The 23,087-nt window shown below is 43.6% G+C and overlaps 1 protein-coding gene across 2 annotated transcripts; it reads right to left on the bottom strand.

The window, feature by feature from the left end:
- On the bottom strand, positions 1–17,829 carry ppm1bb (protein phosphatase, Mg2+/Mn2+ dependent, 1Bb). Of its 2 annotated transcripts, none has more exons than XM_079182381.1 (6): positions 17,430–17,829; positions 9,296–10,138; positions 7,737–7,854; positions 7,292–7,403; positions 6,200–6,257; positions 1–1,453 (listed from the first exon to the last, which is right to left on the bottom strand). In XM_079182381.1, the coding sequence occupies exons 2-6, from the start codon at positions 10,124–10,126 to the stop codon at positions 1,424–1,426; spliced, it is 1,149 nt and encodes a 382-aa protein (XP_079038507.1). In that variant the 5' UTR covers positions 10,127–10,138; positions 17,430–17,829; the 3' UTR covers positions 1–1,423. The 2 variants fall into 2 exon arrangements, with proteins under 2 accessions (XP_079038507.1, XP_079038506.1); XM_079182380.1 differs by lacking the exon at positions 1–1,453 and adding an exon at positions 3,490–4,546.
- Between the last annotated feature and the right edge of the window lie 5,258 nt (positions 17,830–23,087).

The raw sequence follows: 23,087 nt of genomic DNA, 5'->3' as shown, positions 1-23,087 counted from the left end.
CGCAGCCACCACTGGATCCTTGGCAGGTATTTTATTTCATATATAGACGCTTTCTGTAATCAAATGTGAGTGCAATCAAACAACAGCAATACAAACATTACCAATGCAGTCTGAGAACCAGGAACTGGGTTAAAACAGGGAGTTCACTCACTCTACATAGCGAGCAGCTAGTAACCTCATGGACAACATAAAAAAAAATTGAAATTAAAAAAAAAAAAAAGTCCTGTCAGGACAGTCCACTCTCATGTGTACTTCCAACCATGATGGTGGAGAGGGAGGTGGGGAAGCCCGTTTGACCCACCGCCCTCCTGCCCCAACCTTCCTCCTACAGGAAGTCCAACCAGTGATACAACAGCCCCCCCCCCCCCCCCCCCCCCCCCCATGAGTCCCGCTTGCACTCGGCTCTTCAGTGAACTAGATAACCTCCCATTTACCCACATCATGATTATCATCGTTATCCTAATAGTATCAACAACAACAACAACAAAAAAAAAAAAAATTCAAATAATTTCCACTTCTCACACAGCAGGAGCCAATCAGAGTGCAGAGGTCCTTCGGGTTCATTCAGTCTCAACCAATGGCTGTCCATCCGGATTGACTAGAAAACCACGTAGCTGTACATGTGGAACCAAAGTCCTCATGCAGTGCTCTGCAAAGGTGGCACATACGTGCACAGGTGGAAGTGTGGGGGGGGGGGGGGGGGAGAGGGGGAGGGTGTTTATGTTTCTTTTTTTATGGTGTGTGTGTCTGTGTGTGTTAGAGAGAGTGTTTCTTTTTTTTTTTAAGAGGGGAGAAGCAAAGGTGTTAGGCAAATATCAGACTCAGGAGCACAGAAAAAAAAAAAAAAAAGTCCAGGAGAAGAAGAATTACATACAAAGTCTTTATCCACCGTCTGTCTTCTCTTGGCCCTCCTCAAAACACTCGCACACACACACACAAACACTCTCTCTCGCACACACAAACACACTCTATAGGTCCTTATGTCATTGTGAAGTCAGGTGTTCAATGTCAACATTCAAGAAAAGGAAAGAAAAACAAACACCTCAATGGTAAAAATCATCTCTACCATCACAATGCTTCAGTTCATAAAATCTTGACATTTCTGAAAAGTGATTTTCGTTTTCCTCCAGGTTTAAAGCAGTGTATGCGTGTGTGTGTGTGTGTGTGTGTGTGTGTGTGTGTGTGTGTGTGTATATAGTTGTTGTCGTCGTCGTCCTTGTCCCACTGCTGCAAACACACACACACACACACGCACAACCAACATACGCACACTCACGCACTCAAACACACACACACACACACACACACACACACACACACACCACATGTCCTCTTTTAGTGGAGAAAGACATGGCGCAATGGAGAAACACTCCTCTGGGCGGACACACCGATCACCAGGAGGAGACGGAGGTCGATGCCACGGCTACCAGGGGTCTTCCAGCTCACCGGCACTCTGGGTAAAAAGAAAAGAGACAGACGGAGAGAAGCCCGCGTTAGGTTTTTTGTTTTTGTCGCTGCGTCTTTCACTGCACACAGTAGTAAACTTGAACCTCTCTGCACACCTTTCTATCTACTTAAATTGAATGGATAACGGTGAAAGACTGACATTCCCCTGCCCAGCCTGCACATCCAACACAACCAGAACCCAGACCTCTGAAGACTCACCTTGCGGAGAATCACGAGGCCAACTGTCAAGACTGAAAAACAGGGGGAGAAATAGAGAGAATGGAATCCCTAAAGTCTAGGCGGCTCTCTCCCCTCCGCCTGTCAATGCAGCGGCGGGCTTTTATTTTGCTGTTATTGTTTTTTTTTTAAAAAGGAGACGAAAGATTAAAATGTCTTTAAGCAGCTGAGGTGAAATCACGAGACGCGGCTATAGAGCTAAAAGCTGACAGAGGGGGGGTAGGGAAGGTGTGGAGTTATTTTCTGCTTGAGCTGCAAACGTCACAGCCTACACAGAAAACAGATACAACACATTAAATATAGTAGAGAGTCGAGGGAACGGTGCTGTATCAACGTCCACCACTTCATCTGGGAGTCTGTCTGGGACTTTAATGAATCTTTGCATCCCTTATCACAACCCTGATCTACACATTTGACCAAAAGACAAGAAACAGTCTGCAGTGAGAGATACTCATACACTTGACACAAATCATTGCATTATACCTCAAATCATCTTTATTTTGTTCATTTGTCATATTGGGGACTGATTTGGCCCACGTAACCGCATACAAATACAACTCATACATACACATACACACACACACTCTCACACAAACATACGTACACACACATACGCGCAGTGTTTAGCATAACCTCCCTTCCGATAGTTAAGTGCCGTAGATATTGAAAAGATAAGTGCAGTGCATGCATTACCAGGGTCATTGGGTCCCGGGCTTTATTCCGTTCCTTTCAAAGAGGAAGAATGAACACTGCTGGTTCGGTCTAGTTATAAATCAAACTTTCCCCCAATGAGGCAAGAGCTTCTGCTCGTGTTGTTCTGAACAGAACGGTGTCATAACCAGTGAGGAATGAAATGTACGGTGTGTGGGATTCTAATCAAGCTGAAACACATCCTGCCGCGGTTAACAGCAGCGGCTGTCGGCATGAGCAGCGGGAACTTTATGGAAACCTGGTTCATGAACACTTCTGTCATTACTGCGGACAGACACACAGAACACACTGTGGTCCCGGTGCAGACGACCAGACGTTGAATGCCTACAGTAGAATTCAATGCTGTCAGCAGTTTGACTTCAGGGACGTAACGTCAGCTGCATGTTAGAAAGAAAGACAAAGGGTTAGCCTGAGGGTGTGGCCAAAAAAAGAAAAATAGCCATATTGTTAGCTAAAGAAAGTCAAGCACTCATATCTACAGTAAAGTTCTCAGGTTCAGCTCTACAGTTTGACTTGCCTCCGTCTACAATGTGAAATATCAGAAAATTGTGCTTTTGAGATGAATGCAAATGATAGCGCGTCAGCTAGCGTCGTCATGCTTAGTTATTAAGAGAAAAGACTGAGAATAAAGACTAATTGGTTGTTTTGGCAAAAAATATATATCTACACACGTCTGTTTAAGCTTCCAGCCTGCGTTAAAGAGCACAGCCACTTCCCTGAGTGTTTCTATGGAAGGATCGTTATGGAGCGGAGCGATGCTAACTGTTATGCTATGCTAACCGTAGCTGTGATTTGCCAACAGCAGCAGCTAACAGCCGACACAGAAGTTGAGCCACGTCACACAATGAGACAAACTGTATAAATGATAAACCCTTTTCATTTTGCAAACAATATGACTTTCCGTGTGGCGCCACCATCTTCCTGAACAACAACAACCAGGAACACATTTTGTGTCGACTGTGAGGCAGCTTACTAAAATGTGGTGATGCAGAAATAGGCATAATGTGGTGAGGGAACAATTTAAATGTATTGACGCTGAAAGTATACACCCACCCACCGACCCCCCCCCCCCCACCAACACACACACAAATGATTTGTCTCGTTGTCCATCACTCAAACGCATGCAGACGCAGACAAAGACACACACACACACACGCACACACACATAAACGCAAAAGAGTGTGTTCTGAGTTTGTAGATGGAGGAGGCCTGGAGACCGTGCAGTGAGTTGAACACAGCTGCAGTTCATAGGGTCTCCTTTTCTTTGTCAGTTCTTCCACTGTAAGCAGGTGTGGGAGGGGGGGAGGCTGAGGGAGGAGGGAGGGAGGGGAAGGGGTCAAGTGGGAAATCAGCCAGAAGCCAATACTGGTAAATGTAGGCCATGGAGTGCAAGGTTTATTTTTGCTTCACCAGCCACTTTTGCATGTAATAATAATTTGCTGATGAATATTTTCTATTGTAAACATCAGTCTGTGTGGTCAGGTGGTAAAAGTGGCCGGCGAGTTTGGGAATCCAAGCCGAGGACAGGGGAAAGAAAGCGTCCTTATTGGGTGAAAGGTATATATATGTGGCTCGGAGACAGAACTTGAATAGACAATTGTTTGTTTCCTTTGCATTCCTAAAATATTCACGAATGAACATGGCAGCTGTAAGACGCAGACCACGGTGGAGCCAGAAGAGGCCGATGTGTCCATTCAAGTTCTGCGATGAAGGAAAGAGGAGGAGAGGTCACAGCACATCTGACTAGAGCTCTAGGGTCGGGTAAGGTATGCGGACGGGAGGGGGGTGGGGGGGGGTGCGCTCAGTCAGAGGAGGGACCGGACTCTGGGGCGGGCGCATCTCGGCAAGCCTCCGGCTCTGCAGTGGCAGGTGAGGGCGGGGGCGAGGGGGGAGAGGGAGGGGAGACGGTCTGCTGCTGGCCGCCGTTGTCGTCGTCGTCGTCGTTGTTGTCGCCGTCGCCTGAGGTCCTCCTGCCCTCCCCCGCTCCCTCCACAGTGCTCTCCCCCCGCAGTGTGTAGCTGGCCAGGGACTCCTCCAGCACCGAGTGGTACTGCCCCCGGTGGTGCAGGCGGAACTGCCGCAGAGCCTCCAGCAGATGAGCCGCCGTGCTGCCACCTCCCTCCTCACTCTCCTCCTCTCCCCCCGCACAGGCCTGAGGTGACACGCCAGGGGTCAGACTCTGCAGGCACACTCCATGGTCACACACACACACACACACAGACAGAAACACACACACACACAAGTACCGGCACAATACTCACATCATTGTCACACAAATATCTACTTCACACCAACGTGACGATGTCAGGGACATTCTTGCACCAGTCGGACAAGCCCATGCAAACGCTACCTCTGACCCTGTGACCAACAACCCTTTGTGATATTCGCTGGATGGTGTAACAGAGAAGGTATAAGGGGGGGGGGGGGGGGGGGGGGGGAGAGCCTGCAAGTCAAGACTCCACTGACATTTATTATATGACAAACACACCGACGTGCCCGCATACAGATACACACACCTCCACCATCACACCACACCCTTCCAGGCTGTTTAAAACCCGAGACGGATCTCTTCGTTACGATAGGAAATACAATGCTTAAGTTCCTGTTAGTCCTGTCAGTTATTTCTTTAAGATGATGGATGTGAAGTTTCCTCCTTCGACGACATATGAATTTTGTATAAAGGGCTTTTTTTGAGCCCTGATTCACAAGCTGGAATTTGATTTGAGGGTGATGTCGAGCATCCGAAATCATCATTTGAAGTCTTTATGATATAAATCATTATGCTTTATTCTTATGTTTCACTGAAAAGATGATCAAAACACAATGACCACGCCAGGAAAGCAGTAACCCGGTTGGTTTTAATGTAAATAAGAAAATGTGTCTGAGAAACTCAGTTTAGTTACTTATTTTAAAGCACCAGCATCCATCTTATTCTAATTAAAGCTCTTCTCCAAAGCGTTGATTAGTCGTGACGTGATTTTGATGCTTGAGGTGGGATCATGTGCGAATGATTTTCCTATAAAAACTGAAATGAAGTAGAGTTATATTGGTTGTTTTTACACCTTATTGATTAATACAAAACTGTAAAATTAAGAGTTTCTGTGAAGTGAAGGTCAGTGACAAAGTCAAAAACCTGTTTTTCTAATCGTTACTTTGCATTCGACTGCGCAGAGTGAGGTGTGAGCGTAGGTTTTTTTCACATTCATCTGCTGAAGAGTTTCTCTGTAGACGTGTACCAACGTGTGCGTAACTCACACCAGTGTGACACGGAAACGTGAAGCCTGCAGCGCACATACACCGAGAAGCAGGAGGCTGCCGGCAGTTCAGCTTATGAACATTAACAATATTTGCATATTTATGGCGTTATTTAAAACGTTATTTCATTTTCTACACACACAACTACACTCACATTTATCATTCCGAGCCGTATTTTTTGTGTTTTCGGGGGGGGGGAAATCTTTAGAAAGGCCATTTAAATCATCCGTAGGTTATTGGGTGCATTCATAGCTGAGGAGTTCAAAAGGTTTATGCATCTTATTCTATAGTGTGTGTACTATTTCAATCATAGATACGAAATAGAAACTGACCGCACCGCTCTAATGCGTTTCAATATGAATTCAAATAAGTTTCCCTGACCTTGCCAAGGTTATTCTGCCACGTCTATCCTCACACTTAACGCTCGCATTCATTCACACACACACATAAAAGAGTGGCCTTGTCTGGACTGGTGTGTGGCTACATGTTGAGGGGGGGGAGAGTAAAAGCTGGGAGAGGTGAGGGGGAGTTTAGAGAGTGATCAACTCACCCCTTCCTCTTCTCTGTGAGGGTTCAGCTTGTTGTACACCGCCTCGATCACACTCCGTCTGTAAACACACAAACGGCACACAGCTCGCTGCTCAGAGAGGAGAACACAACACGGTCATTGTTCATTTTTAGCAAATGTGTATTGATTAACATTTTAATGGAACTAAGACAGAACTGAGTCGATATTAGAGTATCCGCTGTTCATGCTTAAAGAGAATCTCCTAAGTGTTTTGAGGAGTGTTATCTGCATGTTTGTGAGTCTTTTACGTGCCTGTTTCGGAGGACGGGCGGCTGCCTCTGTGTTAACACGCGTGGCTGTTTTCACTATCAATTAAAGCCGCTGATTATTTTCTCGTGTCATCATCTAGAAGACATTTTAAAATTGTGGAGAATACTTTGGTCTGACCAACGGACCGACCGGTCTGCTGGGATGTCAAACAGGGGAAAGCAAAACATTCTGCTTGAAAAGTGACTAAAACTAGTTTTCTTTGTCTCAGGTGTGCTAATCAAAAGGTTTTTTTCCCCATAGCACGTGCAACTTCATGAGAAATATGCAAAGATAAATATTAAAACAATTGTAAAATAAACTTCTTAAAAACACATTCATATCTCCTGGACGTTATTAAATTACTTTATAAATAATATAAACATAATTTATTTATAATTTAGTATCTAGATGAAGAAAAGCTCAATTAGAAAACTATTTAAATAATCTTAACGTTTTCCTTTTACTTTGATATCGTCATCTTCAGTGGCTATTTGCATAAAAACACACAATTTAAACTACAAAATAAATGATTTTTGATTGAATTATTATTTTAATATTTGCTATGATTACCGTCGTTAGAAGTTGTATTGTTATAAGTTGTTTATAGCTAGTGTTAGGACGTTAAAAAGGTCATAATTCCCTCTCTACTGTCCGAGTTTCTCACCAAAACTAAATTTTACAAGATTACATTTGAACACCTCATGATAAGAGTTACAATTCTCCTTCACCTAAATACTCATTTTTACTGAATGCAGCATAACGTCTTATCGACGTATCTCTGTGTGTATAAATGCAGATAAATGTTGCTCCAGGCTGCGTATTTACTTGCTGGCCAGGCCTCCGCCGGGTGGAAGGTTGGGGATGTTCTCTGTGGCAATGCTCCTCAGGACAGACACCAGGTCAGGGACTCCCGCCTCCCCACAGTTCCCCAGAAGCTCTACACACAAACACAAAGAGCACCGGGGGGGTTGTGAGAGGTTGTGTTGCACACTGAGGCCAGCTTATAGTATCTTATCCTACAAGTGTGAGGTGTTAGACCACCACCTTCCACTATAGGAGTGGAAAAACATGTACCAACAAGGCATCGAAAGACTGCTGCCAAAGAGTGGATGTTTAACTACCACTGAATAATTACACGTTTATAACAATCTACCACAAGCTTCCAACACAGAGTATCAGCTGGTGAAAGATAAACTGTGTATTTTGTTGGTGTGTGTGTGTGTGTGTGTGTGTGAAGGAGTGCGTGTGCACGTGTGTTGCGTGTGCTGACCCTCAACACGGGTCTCCAGGTACTTATCCAATTCCTCTTCTTTCTTCACAGCCTCCTCCGAGATCTTGGGCGCTCCGGGTAAACACACCAACACCACACTCATGTTGTCCCTGCTCCCCTGCAAGACGAAGGTAGGAAGAGACGGAACAAATGAGAAGGATATTTATGGCGGACATAGGATTTTTTTGCAATCAAAATGTTACTGATTCATGTTTAAAATAAATGTCGATATAGACTTCGAGTACACACACAAGGAGCGCCGGTGAGTAACACAGAATGTGAATATAACTTTGGTTTAGTTTACAAGAAAACTCCACATCTGTACAGTGAACACTGCTTATTCTTGAGCTGTTGCTACGTTTATAAAATGAGGTTGTGACCTGGAGACAGAGCTCTGCACGTTAAACACATCTTCCATATGGTTTCTCTAATACAGAAACATTTTATAAACACATGTAGTAGTAACACCTTGCTGAAAAACACTTTTACCTTTCATACAGAAAGTTACTGGAAGATTCATTTTGGTATTTGAGATGCAGCACTTTCTAGTCATGAATCTGTAAACATTGTTTTTTTTGTTTTGGGCGCCTGTCTCAATGTTGAAGGCTTAGAACATTATGATGGAGGTCTATGACGGCCAGTCCAACGCTCAATTATGTATCATAAGTGGTTGCAGCTATTTTTGCGTTGATACCATTTGTTGCACAGTTTTTATGCAAAATGTAACAGTTTTTGACAACCGTCTTGATATAATGTAGTCAAAAATACCACATTAAGACACAAAGACCTTTAGGAACACTGTAGAAAAAGTCATGGTGGGGTTTGGTAATGAAAACTTTTAACATTTGGAGACTACTCCATTGTCTCATTGCAATGAAATGGCACTTGCATCATCACACATGAATTCAATTTGGCTTATTTGATCCAAAAGAGTCTCAGCTTTCTTGTCAATTTATGCACTTACAAGAACGTTTAGGAAAATAAACTGCATGTTTTTCTAATTCTCTGTTGATCGACTAATTGCTAATTATAAACCTCTAAAGCTTTTATGGAATGCATTCACTTTCAATAAGTGTATTATAGAAACAGGACGGACAAAGATAGAAACAGACACATATAGAGCTCTGGCCTTAAACCAATGGACAGTACAGAGTCACATACATCACAAAAGGCAGCAGAGGAGATTTATGACGGCGTGTGACTGTCACTTGAGATAACCCGTCTAGTAAGGTAAAAATAACTAGGCTGCTGTGCACTTGTTGGTTCTTGGATTGCTCGAGACACAAAATAGGTGCTAAATGGAAGGCAGAAGTCCAAGATGTGGAGTGGTGGATAAATTCAGCTGAAGACAAAAGAGCGATTACTGCTTTTTTTCTTGGATCAATAGCAGAGAAGACCAAAGGGGAGGAAATGATCTCTCACTGTCAGATGTTAAGATTTATTTAAAGAAACATTAGATCATCTTGTAATGCAGTCCAGACTGCCAGACTGATGAGGAATGCATTTTATCCCTGAATCTGAATTGAAACGTACATCACGTGAGAGAAATAAAAGCTTACCTTATGCAGACAGGTGTCCACCACCGAGTTACAGACCTTCTCCAGGTCGTCACACACCAGGAGCCGTGAGCGGACAAACTCGCACAGCTCCTCGTTGGACATGACGTCCCAGATCCCATCGCACGCCAGCACCACGAACTCGTCTCCTTCGGCCGCCCGCTCCAACACGCACACCTCGGGCTCGGGGCTCACCAGCTGCTCCGTGGGGCCCTTACCATCCACACATTTGTAGTCGTAGTCCCCCAGGGCCCGAGACACAGCCAGGGAGCCGTTTACCCTCTGGATCATGACCGAGCCGCCGGCGTTCTGGATGCGCTCCTTTTCGCGGGGGTTGCAGGGCTTGTGGTCCTGGGTGGAGAAGCCCACCTTGGTGTCTCGACTCAGCACGGCCCGCGAGTCGCCGCAGTTAATGAAGTAGAGGTGGCTCGGGCTGAGCAGCACGCACACGGCCGTCGACCCGCTGCGGTCCAGGCCCTGCCGCAGGTCAGAGAAGCTGCGCATGTACTCGTCAATGTTCAGAAAGCCCGAGCGGATGCCGTCCTTCACGCCCTCTACGGCGACGGATCCTGAACTGAAGTCGGCCCCGCCTGACAGGATGTGTTCCAGCAAGTGGCCGGAGCAGTAGTTGGCCACCCGGGAGCCTGCGTGGCCATCGTAGACGGCAAAGAAGGACCAGTCGGTGAGTCCGTGGGGGAGGCCCACCACAGCTGTGTGGGCGTCCTCCATCTCCACCCGCCAGCCCTGCATGGAGCTCAGGCCATAGTGCAGCCCGTTGCCCTCACCGTGGGCACTATGCTTCTCCGTCTTCGGCTTGTCCAGGAATGCACCCATTGCTGCCTATAGCTGGAGATTAACCAAGAGAAAGAGAAGAGAGGACACAGAGTTAATTACACCAAACACCAGCAAGGACAAAGAAGATAATCTGACCCTCAAGTCAGCCCCTCTTATTCTAACGCACTAGTGTACCATAAATAGTGAAGATTGGTGTACATGTACCGTTTGTACAATACATCCCTCTGTCTTTGGTGTCAGTGGTGCAGTAGGTGGCTCCGTACTGTGATTACGGAGCGCTTTTAATTACTAAGAGGATAGTGAGAGCCAGAGATCCTGACAAGACAAAGATAGAGGAGGAACCACAGAGCTGAGGATTACACCGCAGCAGTAAAGCTTCTTTGAGCACACATAGCCTCTTTCACCCCGAGCACAAGGTGACTAATACTATTAGTTAACTTGTTTGCAGAAGAAGAGTGTGACATTACTGAATCAGCAGGGTGTGAAGCTCTCACCTGCGAAGAGGTGAATGGGAATGAAACCCGTCTCGAGGGTCAGTTTTTGTTCTTGATTAGTTGGCCACCCTGAGTGAAAATGTGTTAAAACTATCCATGGGGTTGTGTGGGTTCAGGTACTGTGAGACAATAAAATGCAAATCCAGGAAGTACGGTTTTAGCAACAGATCCATTAGCTGTCCATCCCCGAGTCCAGGCGCCAAAACACTTCACAGCGATGTATATTATATATCATGAGGAGGGATTTTACTGCTCTGGAAAGTTATTATGCTAGCAATCGTTTCATCTTTCATTGAGGCGCTCGCAAGCTAAACTGCAGAACTCTACGGCATTCATGTTACACAGTAATCCATCGGGAATGTGCACCACATTTGAGTCAGGTTGAACTTTCTACTGGACGACTCTGCACTGTTTTGTTGCAAGCTACGAGCTAAAAGAGCTAATAATTCAAGCTTCGCTGTGATGAATCAGAGATGCATGAAGAGGAGAGAGACCTCTCCAGAGTTTTGAAGGTATGAAGGATTTGAAAGGAAAATGTAATGAATGGCTGAATTGACGTACAAATATGAATATTTTTGAGTATTCTCCGCCATATCTTTGGTCTTTCTGACCTGCACGATATTTTCCCAGCATACCAAATCAATTCTTCTCTAAATGTCAGCAGCTTCAGCGGTATGGCGCTACTTACAGCATGTATGTATTGTAGCACCCATGAGATCTTGAAGTCAATACAAATCAAACATATTTTTTCCCCCAAACATATTGATTCCTTCACTTTGTATTACTACCTCCCACGTGAGCGCGCACACACGGCATGAGCCCAAAAAAGGCTGGCACACGCAAGGAGTGACTACAGCTCGTTTCAGAGGAAAAGGGGTGTGTGTGTGTGTGTGTCTGCGCATGTGTGTGCAGGCAGTGTCACAGTCAAAAAGACGCTCTATAAATACGACAGGCCGGTTTAGATTTCATGTCCAGGGTGGGGCAGTGGGCCACGCTATTCACATCTCTATTGCTTTTCTAGCATCAACAGGATTCCCTCTATCGAGCTCTCGCCACCACCTACTGGCTCTCACACGTAGCCTATATGTTCATGTATGGTAAGAAAGTGTGTGTTCACACGTGTGTGTGTGTGTGTGTGTGTGTGTGAGAGAGTGTGAGAGAGAGAAAGAGAAATCGGTTGTGTTCACCAGCAGTGATTCTCTCTAAAAATAAAACAAACACACTGCCATTGCATAGCAACCACCCACCCTGCAGGGCAAACATCCAGGCTAAGCTTCATTCAGCGACAACCCCCCCCCCCCCCCCCCTCCCCCCCCCCCCTCTCTATGGCTCACACACACACACACTCAGCCGCTTGGTAGAGAGAGGAAAGACTAGTTGCATCATCTGATCCATTAAAGCAGTCGCAGCAGCCAGACCCTGAAAGGAGACATGCAGACTGCAAGAACACATGCTGCTGATACTATGAGACTTCACTGGCTGACAATGGTACAATACAACAACAACAACACACACACACAAACAGAAAAGCCCAGAGAATATCTCCATTGAGACGTCAGACTGAAACCAGGAACTCTCAAACCACTTAACCCACTCAAAACTGCTGTCAACCGAGCTGTAACCACAAGTCGAAACCAACACCCCCTCATGCTAAGACGCACATGTCTGCCAAGGAAACCACTGGCTACGAAGAAGGGAAGTGGAAGGTCGGGGATTACATAATGCTGCAGAGAGCCTGACAGACGCTCTGAGTGCAGGCACACTCGCACTAAACAGTAATGCTGTCCTGGAAGCGAGGTTCACACACACAGCTTCCATCATTATCTAAGTATAAACGCATTAATTCTGTATGTTGCAACCCACAGACTCACCCTGTTGGACCTGAATGTCAAGACAATGGGACAACAGCAGCTTGGGATGGTGGTTTGATTACAGTCTGAGAGTCAACAACAAATGTTATTTTTTTTTTTACCTTGGCTCGGTGTTGCATTTGTGAATAACTGGAAAAACAACTGAGCCAATAGGAGCCCTAACAGGGGTTACTATCGTGGGAAACAATGTTCATCATGCCTAATCAGCAAATACAGATAAACAATGACCCCCCTGTCCAACCTTTAGACTGTATTTAATGAGTGGACAGTCACCGTGACGTCACCCATTGGTTTGAAGCCTCGAGTTCGCCATCTTGGTTTTTAAACAACCAACAAGTGACACAAGAGAGTAAAACCAAACGCTGACTGAGGCATATATAGGCGACTGAAATGTTGGAATTAACCGTCATGAAGTGAAACAGTGTGAAAGGGTTAAAGTTGTGAGATGGAAACACAGACAATACCGTGGTGTTAACCTGTCAATCACAAGGTAGCCCCGCCCTATTTCACTCTAATTGGGACCGTACTTTACTAAATGAACATCATGCTGTGTTGAAGACTTGAAACTATCAACTGAGACCATAAAGTCGTGTTTACCGAGAATAAATCAAGTGAGAAGTCATTTACCCATAGACTTCTATACAATCAGACTTCTTTTTGCAACCATTTAGTCAAGTTTTAACAGAAGGTGAGACATCTTTTCTGGACTTAATCAACCAGATGTTGCCCTACAATTACCAACAATTTGGCAAATATAAGCAAAACAAGTTCCATGACACTTGAGTTGACAGTTGTAACATTTCACCACAACAAGCTACACAACTGGCCAACTGTGTAGGTTATTTTAAGAATCCATAACATTTTCTCTGCAACATCATCATCGGCCTACATTATGAAGGACGATACCTGGTAAATACGACACGATCATGCGATTATTCCCCCATATTTACGAGGTGAGGAGGACCACGTGAATGCATCATTAAGCTAACCAACCCAGAGTGGGTTGTAGGATAGTGAGCGAAGGCTGCAGAGGAGACAGCGGCTCAAATTTCACAGCCGCATTTGGAGAAGCCTCTGGAATGGGACGGCCTCGTCGGACCGTTATGACGTATTCAGTCTTGAAATATGGACTTTGGAGCCGGCAACGCTGAACTGGGACACAGCTCGGATTGTGTAGTTTGGTAACAGTAAGGACTTCTAAAACCACACCTTTCTATTGTGTCTAATCATACACCTGGAATCCATTAGTGTTACATATTTAACTCTCTTTTTTTATCTTAACTGCTGAACCAATTTAACAGACTTTGACCGTGCCTCCCTTTTTACATTTATTTTATGAGAACAAAGACAGTTGCGCGGATCCAACATGCAGCACTTCAACGTACATTATTGACCCTCCAGGTCTTCATCTCCCCTTTATGCACTGATCTGCTGCAGAGTGCTTCCAAGGCCGTACATAACACTGCTGGATCAGACCAGTCAATGGAAACCACTCATGACCACTTGCTCGCATTGCTTTCCTGTGACATTCAATAACATTTTTACAGATGACCAAAAAAACGCTATGAAACATAAAGCTTGTGGCGGAAAAGTGCCACTTGAAAGGTGTAATACTGTTTTTTAAAATTAGGTAGACTGCGTTAAATCTCTGCGACAAAAGCATCAAAGTGCACAACATGGAGACCAAGAACTAACACTTACAGCTAAAGCTACAGTCAGTTTATCATTGACGGAAAATATTCGGTTTAGGCAATCCCCGGCCAGTCATTCCATTCATTTGAATGTGGGTAGTGCGTTTGGGCTGCGACGGTGGTGACAGCGGTGGATGCTGAAAAGAAAAACCGCAACGGCCGACAGTAAGAGGTTGAAACTGAATAACCTTTGGAGAAAAGCAACATGACGTCACGCTGTGGCGGCCGATCGTGTAAGCGGAGATCAACGGGCCACTAAAAGCCTGATGTGGTGTGAAGACTCTCAAAGTCTGACATACTACATGAAAGGAGAGGCAATAAGGGCGGCAACCAATTATTATTTTCATTTTGATTCATGAGTCTATGACATAGTGTAAAAGACCCATCACACGGTCAGAGAGTCCAAGTTGACATCTTCAAATATCTTGTTTGACCAAAACTACAAAACCCAAATATAATACATTTTAAATGCCATAAAAACACAGAAATGCTGCAAAACCTCATATTTGAGAAGCTAGAATCCGAACGTGTTGGTTGGAACAGCACTAGAGGCAATCAAACACCGTTTGTAACAAAAAGTTTTCTGTTGTCGGAGTCTCGACTCTCCGTTTAAGAAGAAATAGAATTCAACAGCAGCCATGGCAGCAGTTTCCTAAAATTGTCTTCAAACCAAGAGCACCGTCCTTCACAAGTGACTTACAAACTACAACAAAGATTATCTAGGTACTAAGATACCATCAAGAGACCCAGCCATGTTGTTAATCGTCACAAAGTATAAATAACAGAGTCTCAGACTCCATGGTGACATCTACAAATGTCCTGTTTGTCAAAAAACACAAAGATATTTAGTTTAAGAATAAGAAAAGCAGAACGCTTTTGTACAAATAACTCCAGTATGAAGCAGCACTTAATATCAGAGCACCAACATTAATGGCAAAGATGACCTTGTTACCCTATTGCAAATGTTTATGAATATTTCATCAATAAAAATCAATATGAAAAAAAAAACATATCTGCATGGCTTAATGGTAAATGTACTTCTCACCCTAACTGAATAACATACATAGCAAATGAGAAAGCTGCAGTCTAACTGATCTACCCCGCTGAAAACGGTGAAACGGACTCGACACAGTGCGAATTTTCAAACCAGTGCAGTTCTTCCCTGTTATGGAGGACCAACGAGGGCTCCTATAGTGATTTGCATTTGTTTAAAAGCCTGTTGTGACTCTTAAAAGTTCCATCAGTCCGTCTCCATCTCCTGCAGACACCGTGTTTCATCTGCTCCTCTGTCTTTACACAGTTGACTGCTGACTCAGATAAGATTATCAGCTATTGAACTCCTCCGTTATCTGGCTGGCAGGGCACAAGACCAACACACCAAGTGATGTCATACTCGTCACCTGCGCACCTTATCGCAATCTGATACGCCGGTGAAGGTGAGCAGGGCGGCTGCTGGGTTACATTTCAATTCTGCGCGATACAAAATTGATGAAATGTGAATTTGTCAAAGAGCCTTAGGGAAGGCTTAGATGACACATTGCTGCAACATGGTAGAATATCTTATATGATGTAAGCCAAAGTATCACATGGAAAGGCAAGGGCTTCACTTTCAACATAAAATGTTAAAACTCTCTCTACATTGCTCAACAATAAGGAAAGTCAGAACGCGTAGAGAAAACCTTTGTTTGAACCGAGTCAGGCAACCAGGGTCCCACACGTGTTTTGAGCCCTGGTTGCATGAACATGTCCAGAAACTCCTACTGTAATATTGGAAAAATAAAAATAAACAATAGAGACGATTGATAGGTTTACTGATCGGAGTAGGAACAAAAGGTGACATACTTAGCTGATCACATCAGTAGCAACAACAATGGAAACCCAAATTCAACGGCCAACTTTATCAATATATAATAATCATGAATCAGTTTGAGTTATTGTTGATTACATGTGCTCACAGAGACCTGTGCTGCTGTTTATCGATAGTAAAGTTAGGAGTTACCAACCAAGCTCATGTTTATGGTCAGGGAACACCCTGCTGCCCTGTGCCTGTGGACCTGCCCCTCCCTTTTAAAGCTTGGAATAAATGCAATATAATCTAAACATAAAAGCGTTGATGCGGCAAAGTCACCTGCTAGATTATGTTTGTGTCGTCTGAGGCATTGATCGCACACCTGGAACTGTACAAATGCCTCCGTGCTTGACCAGTTTACAGGCACAACAGTGAACATGTTTAAAACTAAAACAGTTGTAGTGGCTAATTTATTCATAAATGTTTAGTTGGAGTTTCCATCTCTTGTTGAAATTGTTCATTTCGGCAGTTTTTCAGCTGAACAATACCTTTTGAGAGTTCTCCAAAAAAACAATGATACTATTTATTGTTATACAACTTACCCATAGTACACAAGTTAATATATATTTTAGTAGTAGGATATCAGTAGAGAACCGGTGTTGGAGTGTTGGAGCAGTAAAACATGACTAGCATTAAGTGTTATCTTAGCTTAGATTACACTTCATTTGTACGGACTGATTTCACGTGCTTCAACAAAGATACGAGACGTGAAAATGGGTGCTTGCGTGTATTATTATCCTCTAAAAGGTCACTGCATACACAACAGCAACGTTAGCTATATCGCTACATAGTTAACACTAACTTGTACTTATTTAAATGAATATAATCTGTGGCCGTTTGTGGTTGGGTGTGCTTGTTTAAATGTAATGTTACATCGTTAAAAATACCACTACACTGCCATGCTAACACAGCTAACCATTGACACCCATAATGACAAAGTCCGCTAAGCTGTCATTAGCTAGTTACATGCTAGTGTAGCTAGATTAGCTCACAAGGGACCCGGCTAAGCACTGGAGGCCAACGTGTCGTAAAAGTGTTACTTTAGATGTGCTTCATTCACAATTAACTTGGCTAACGTTGGCGGTAATTTAAAGTTAGTGTGAAACTTCAGACGATGGATCGTGGTTATATTTAGACAATGGTCTGTTTGAACACTGAGGTTATTGCACAACACAATTCATGTTGAATGTACCGACTACTAATAATTTTTGGGAATGCGTTTCTGTTGAATACCGATCCACTGACCACATGCTGAACTCCAGTCCACTAAACACTGCTCCCTCGACGCAAAGGCCTAGTGTGTTGATATGAGCTAATGTTAGCCGACTTGCTAATGTTAGCTTCACAGTTAGCTAGCTTGTCAAACTCAAGCTAACGACGTTAGCGCACATACTAGCATGCTAATGACGTTAGCTCGTATACTAGCATGCTACTTACGTTTTCCTGCTGTCGCGAATGTTGATCCAATCTTGATTATCTGCTGGATTCTGCTTTTTGTGTGAAGATGTGTGTCGGTAACCTAGCTATCTACGGGGCTAACGTTAGCTAGCGTAGCTGTGTTATGTTTCCTTATTTGACACAAAAATAATAATCGAGATTTGGCCTCAGATGAGCGGCGATAATTCCTCTCTCGGTGGTTCCCTGCTTGGACAGCGTTGATTTTTACGCATGTTTGACGCCCGTTTCTGTCTCTCACATAAAAATGAAGACTAATTCCGATCGTTCCTAAGCAGATACGGACACGGAGAATTGTGTTATATTATACAACACTGACAAAATCTAGCACTTTCTTCAATTGAAAGGCCAGAGCTATCCTTCGACTTTGGGTGCTGAACAAGAGGAGGTGTTATTTTTGGCATATGCTCGGTGATTGGTTACAACGTCTGGGGCGAAACGTGGGCTGATTGGCTGCTTCTCCTGTCATTCAGCTCTGCCCCTGTACAATACTACATTCTCATTGGTCTATAACCGAAGTTCTATGACGCAGTGGATCTGTGGAGATGCGCTCGTAACTGATTTTGGCGTACGCCGAAAGCAAAGCGGGCGGTGTCTGTCTTGAAGTAAAACAAGTTCTGGGAGTCGATTGACCGCAACCTGACGTCCGAAACTGAACATGTAAATGAAATCAAAGGTAGCATAATTACGATTTAAATACTACAATATCCATATCCTCTATATGTTTGGAAGTCACCGCACACACGAGTGCCTTGGAGTTAATAACAAGCGCAACGTGATTCAAGTACAGCAGGGACGCTTGAAGGGGTTTCAGTTGGAGCCTCCAACATAAAGAATAATTTTACCATCTTACTGTAATTCACTAGAAATTAAGCTATTTTTAAGAAATTACACTTAAATATAAGGCCTCACTCATTTCCTGTAGCCTAAATTTTGTTTAGGCCGTCACACATTTCAAAACTAAATCAAATATGACCAAAATATCATCATAGTAGGAGAATGAAATTGTATCAAACAGAAATTATGATGATAAGGAAGTTGAGAAACAGCAGGATCAATTTTGCTGTTGAGGCCCAATACATTGATTGTCATAAATTAACTAAATGCAACCACATCAATGCTGATACAACAATATGCTGTTGCTGCCATGTATAGATTGTACAGTATGAAAATGTCTTCTTTATGATGGTTTTTATTGTTTATCATGGTTTTCAACATGCACCTACACCTTGTCCACGACGTTTCTGAGGTTTTGGAGCTTTGATATCTCTATTATTGAGTCAACAGCATGATCAATGGCTTGAAAAGGCCTCAGTATGATTCAAACAGAGATGTCAGATCATAACAGTGTCAGAAAGCTCTCATTCAACGTCAGAATAGAGTTAGGAAGTGGGAGGAGCTCTGTTAGGAGTCCCTGTTTCTGGAAGTTAAACTCCCATTCATTGTCTCCATAGACAATGTTACATGACTCACAGTTGGAGCACTTTTATGCCTTGGATGGGCACGAAACTCTCAAAACACAACTATTGTTCTTTGAGGAAAAGTTAAAGGCACAAGCTCGTGAACATTAAAATGTGAGGTGAAGCGTTACGGCTCCTGATGGGCATTTCTTCAAGAACAAAACAATACAATCTGCATCTTGAATAAAAAACTATGGCGTTGCGTCTTGTTCTCAACTGCAACAATGAAGCGCTACAACTCGCTGCTCACAAAAACCGAGAGGCTCACATATGTTGAAGTATTTTGAGCCGTCCGTCAAACACAAACTGAGAAACAGTTGAAATAATTTCACTCAATTAATTCAAAATGGGAGAAAAAAAGAACTCTCCTGGAGTTTGAGCTTCTCTTTCAAGCTTTGTTTTTTTAATTCTTTACATGACAACCGCACCGTAACACCTTGAATGCCTTCTCACAATTCATCGTGTTCGAGGACGAGGCTTCAAATGAGGCCTTTCTGAACGGGAATAAACACTCAAGCTGTTAGGCAGCTTCTTTTCAATTATACTGAAGCTTTTGCTCTGCAGTAAACTTATATATTGAAGAGTATTAATAAAGATATTCGACGTGCAAAGAAATAAAATGTAGGCCGGAGTGAATGAAACTGGGATGGGTATAGATTAAAGCATAAACATGAATATATGAGTGTGTGTGTAAAGATGTTTAGTTAGATAGTGGATCAGTGGATCAGAGTTATGTTGTGTGTGTGTGTGTGTGTGTGTGTGTGTGTGTGTGTGTGTGTTTGAGGGGAAAGCAGGGCTTATCCGTTGTCATTTTGTGTTTCTCCCTCAGGATTAGACTTGTGTCTTGTTAATGAAAAACTCATCAGATATCAGAGCAGTCCCCTAAGGAACCAAGCAGGGTTATGAGACACAGGTCAGATTAAGACCCTGCTTAAATACTGTGTGTGTGTGTGTGTGTGTGTGTGTGTGTGTGTGTGTGTGTGTGTGTGTGTGTGTGTGTGTGTGTGTGTGTGTGTGTGTATGTGTGTGTGTGAGAGAGAGAGAGCATGTTACATATAGAGGGTGTGAGTGAGCAGCAGAGTAGTATTTAATTTTCCAAGATGGGGGATTATCACTGGCAGAATTTGATCATTCTGCTCTGATCAGGATGTTCAATCAGAGCTTATCCCAAATATTAAACTCTCAGTCTTTTGCCCCCTTTTCCCTCAATCCCTCACACACACACACACACACACACACACACACACACACACACACACACACACACACACATACACGTATTTCCACACGTTCAGACTCTAACTGCCGAGCTTCTCATTGAGTAAAGTGGCCCGCTGAGCCTACTGTCGGGTGGTGCGTGTGTGATTGTTCAGCCACCTGGTCACCTCAGGGGATGGGTGAGTAAAAGGGGGTTGCATGGGGGGGGGGGGGGGGGGGGTTAGGGTCTCTGGTGGGGCCGATGCTAGGCTTTAGCGTCTTATGGAGGCAGCTGAGGAGAGTAAATTAAAAAACTGTTTCGTCTAATCCGGAGCACCAAGAACAAGTGGCACACACTCCAAAATCTGATCCCTCGTGTTGGAGGAGCTTAAGGACACACAAACATTCCCTCAAATGATATGCACACATGCACTTACATGCATGCATTCATACACACATGCTGCTAAATACTCCGTGATTGTGTCCCGGGCCAGCCGGACGGAGGGAGGGGGGAGGCGGGAGGGGTGACGGGAGGTACGATGCTCTGATCTGCACTCTCATTTTCAGCCTGGAGATCTGCACCCGGGACATCTGGGTCACATCATTACTGCAATCTTCTGCTTGTTCATTCCCAGCTTTAAAGAGCTTAGAGTGACAGGCCTGCACACACACATTCACACACACACACACACACACACACACACACACACACACACACACACACACACACACACACACACAGGACACAGATATAGGCTCGTATATAACATGTAACAATCATTTACAGTGGAAAAAAAAGCGTGTCTGAAGATGATTGATGTATTGATATAGATTTGTGAATATAAATGAATTTTTTTTTTTTACCAGAGGTGGACTATCGACACGTTTCTCTGCAGCAGGCTACAGAGGCTGTGGACTCTGTCCGGTGCAGTTACATCGCTCTCTAGTGGTGAAAAGCTGGTTTCACAGCAGAGGAGCCGTTCTGGTGGTTCACCGCCAGAGGGCGCTGTTGGACAACACACCTGAGAAGATAGAGGGAGACGGACCAAAGCTGCCAAGAGCTACTTTTTCTTCATTAAACATATTTAGTATGAACTTTAAAAAATAAAATGAAATGATGGGCTGGAATATGTTTATTAATGACTGACAAAATAATCATCTAATCATTGTATATTTGACATCTATTCTTATTTTAGTTTTATATAAAACATATTATTAATTTTGTACTTTCTGTCCTTGTGCATATGTATTGCTGTCTTATCAGCCTTTAAGCACATGCCAGTTTACTTCTGTATTGAGTGACGCACAGACAGTAATGACAGATGTGTTGGTTTAGAACCAAGAACCAATGTGGTTAGCAGCATTTGAATACAATTATTGTAAGTACGGTTGAGTAAATACTGTTCGACACAAAGGTTACCTTAAAAACTCTGCTCCAGGTGAGGCTCGAACTCACAACCTCGGCATCGCTTTGCTGTATACTGTCATATAAGTACCGCGCGCTAACCGATTGCGCCACTGGAGCTTCGGCGGAAGTCGGCCAGCATTTCTGATTAAGAAAACTGGGAAAGGACTTTGAAAGACAAAGACGTCATGAGTTTTGTTAGACCTTTACTTTATTTTGACTTAAAGCGTTAGACATGAAGGAGACCAGGGATAACATCAAGGGGGGCCGGTGGTCACACGGAGTCCAGCAGACATTGTGCTGCGTTCAAGTACCTCTCACAAAGCTCCGACTTCCAAGTTCAACACGAGTAAATTATGATTTTGAGTGTTTTGGCTTTTTCCTTCGTCGAAAAAACAAACAAACAATTTAATAGTTAGAAGAAAACTAATGATAATGAAACTTATATACCTGACCCATCGTGCTTTGTTATTTATTCACTCTATTTATAAAATATAGTTTAAACAAATAACCCAAATAGGCTTGTTAAGGCATCTTTTTAAAAACTTTTTAGCAACTAAAAGTGCAAAGTACTGCAAAGTATTTTACCAAGGTATAAATCAGTGAAAATCAGTGAAAAACAACTGGAAAATACAAGCTTTAGACTCATTTAAGTAATTTAGTAATTTGGACTGCCTCTCTTTGGGTTGGATTTCGTTTAAAAAAAGTCCTTATGCTCTCAAATCTGGGGCGACAGTTTGGGGGAGATACTTTCCCATCAAAGAAACGGTTTTACCACAAAGTCGAGAGGACACCCACTTTCCTTGGGTGTGTGAACTTGACTTGCCTGCACAGATCCCGGATCTCGACCCCGTCCAACACCTTTGCGATGAAACGAACATCTGTGCCCGAGCTCACTCATCCTCTCTCATCCTCTCTCATCCTCACATATTTATATAGTTGTCCACATACTTTTGGCCACTATATAGCCATTACATTACAAACGGATGACATGGCGAGCATGTTAAACCTGCTTTTTTATAATCCCCTGCAGTCCCACATGCATCTTAAAACAAATCCAATTACAAACATATCGGGTTCAATCTAAATAATGTCATTTCCCTCTGTTTCTGATTTTCACCTTCAGGGGAAACCACAGACATGTTTAGAAAATATGGTGGAAACTAAAAACACACAGCAGTTGCAACTGCTGACTGTGGTCATAAGAACCTCGAGGCAAGCTTCCCGGAACATGATTTGTATCCTGAGAGCACTTCTCATTCCTCCTCACTGGCTCAAATTACCATCATTTGTTGGGGGTATTTTACAACATCATCACACAGGCCACAGTGTACCAGGCCTCCATCTATCCATCACCTCCCCTCCCTTAAGAGCAACACCAAGAGAGGCAGAGAGACGGAGTAGGTGGCTGGGAGACAGGGCCGCCTGTCAGGATGTAACACCACGAAATGACTCACCGAGAGCGGACATCATAATCCTGCAATGTATTTATTATTTATTTTCAGCATATTCATAATTCAACACATGACATACAGGAAACACTAACATAAACATTCTGAATGAAAGAGAAGAAATCAT

Source organism: Pholis gunnellus (assembly GCF_910591455.1).
Source record: "Pholis gunnellus genome assembly, chromosome: 21".
Lineage (NCBI taxonomy): Eukaryota > Metazoa > Chordata > Actinopteri > Perciformes > Pholidae > Pholis > Pholis gunnellus.
The sequence above is the reverse complement of the archived record's forward strand: the minus strand, read 5'-3'. Positions and strand labels throughout refer to the sequence as shown.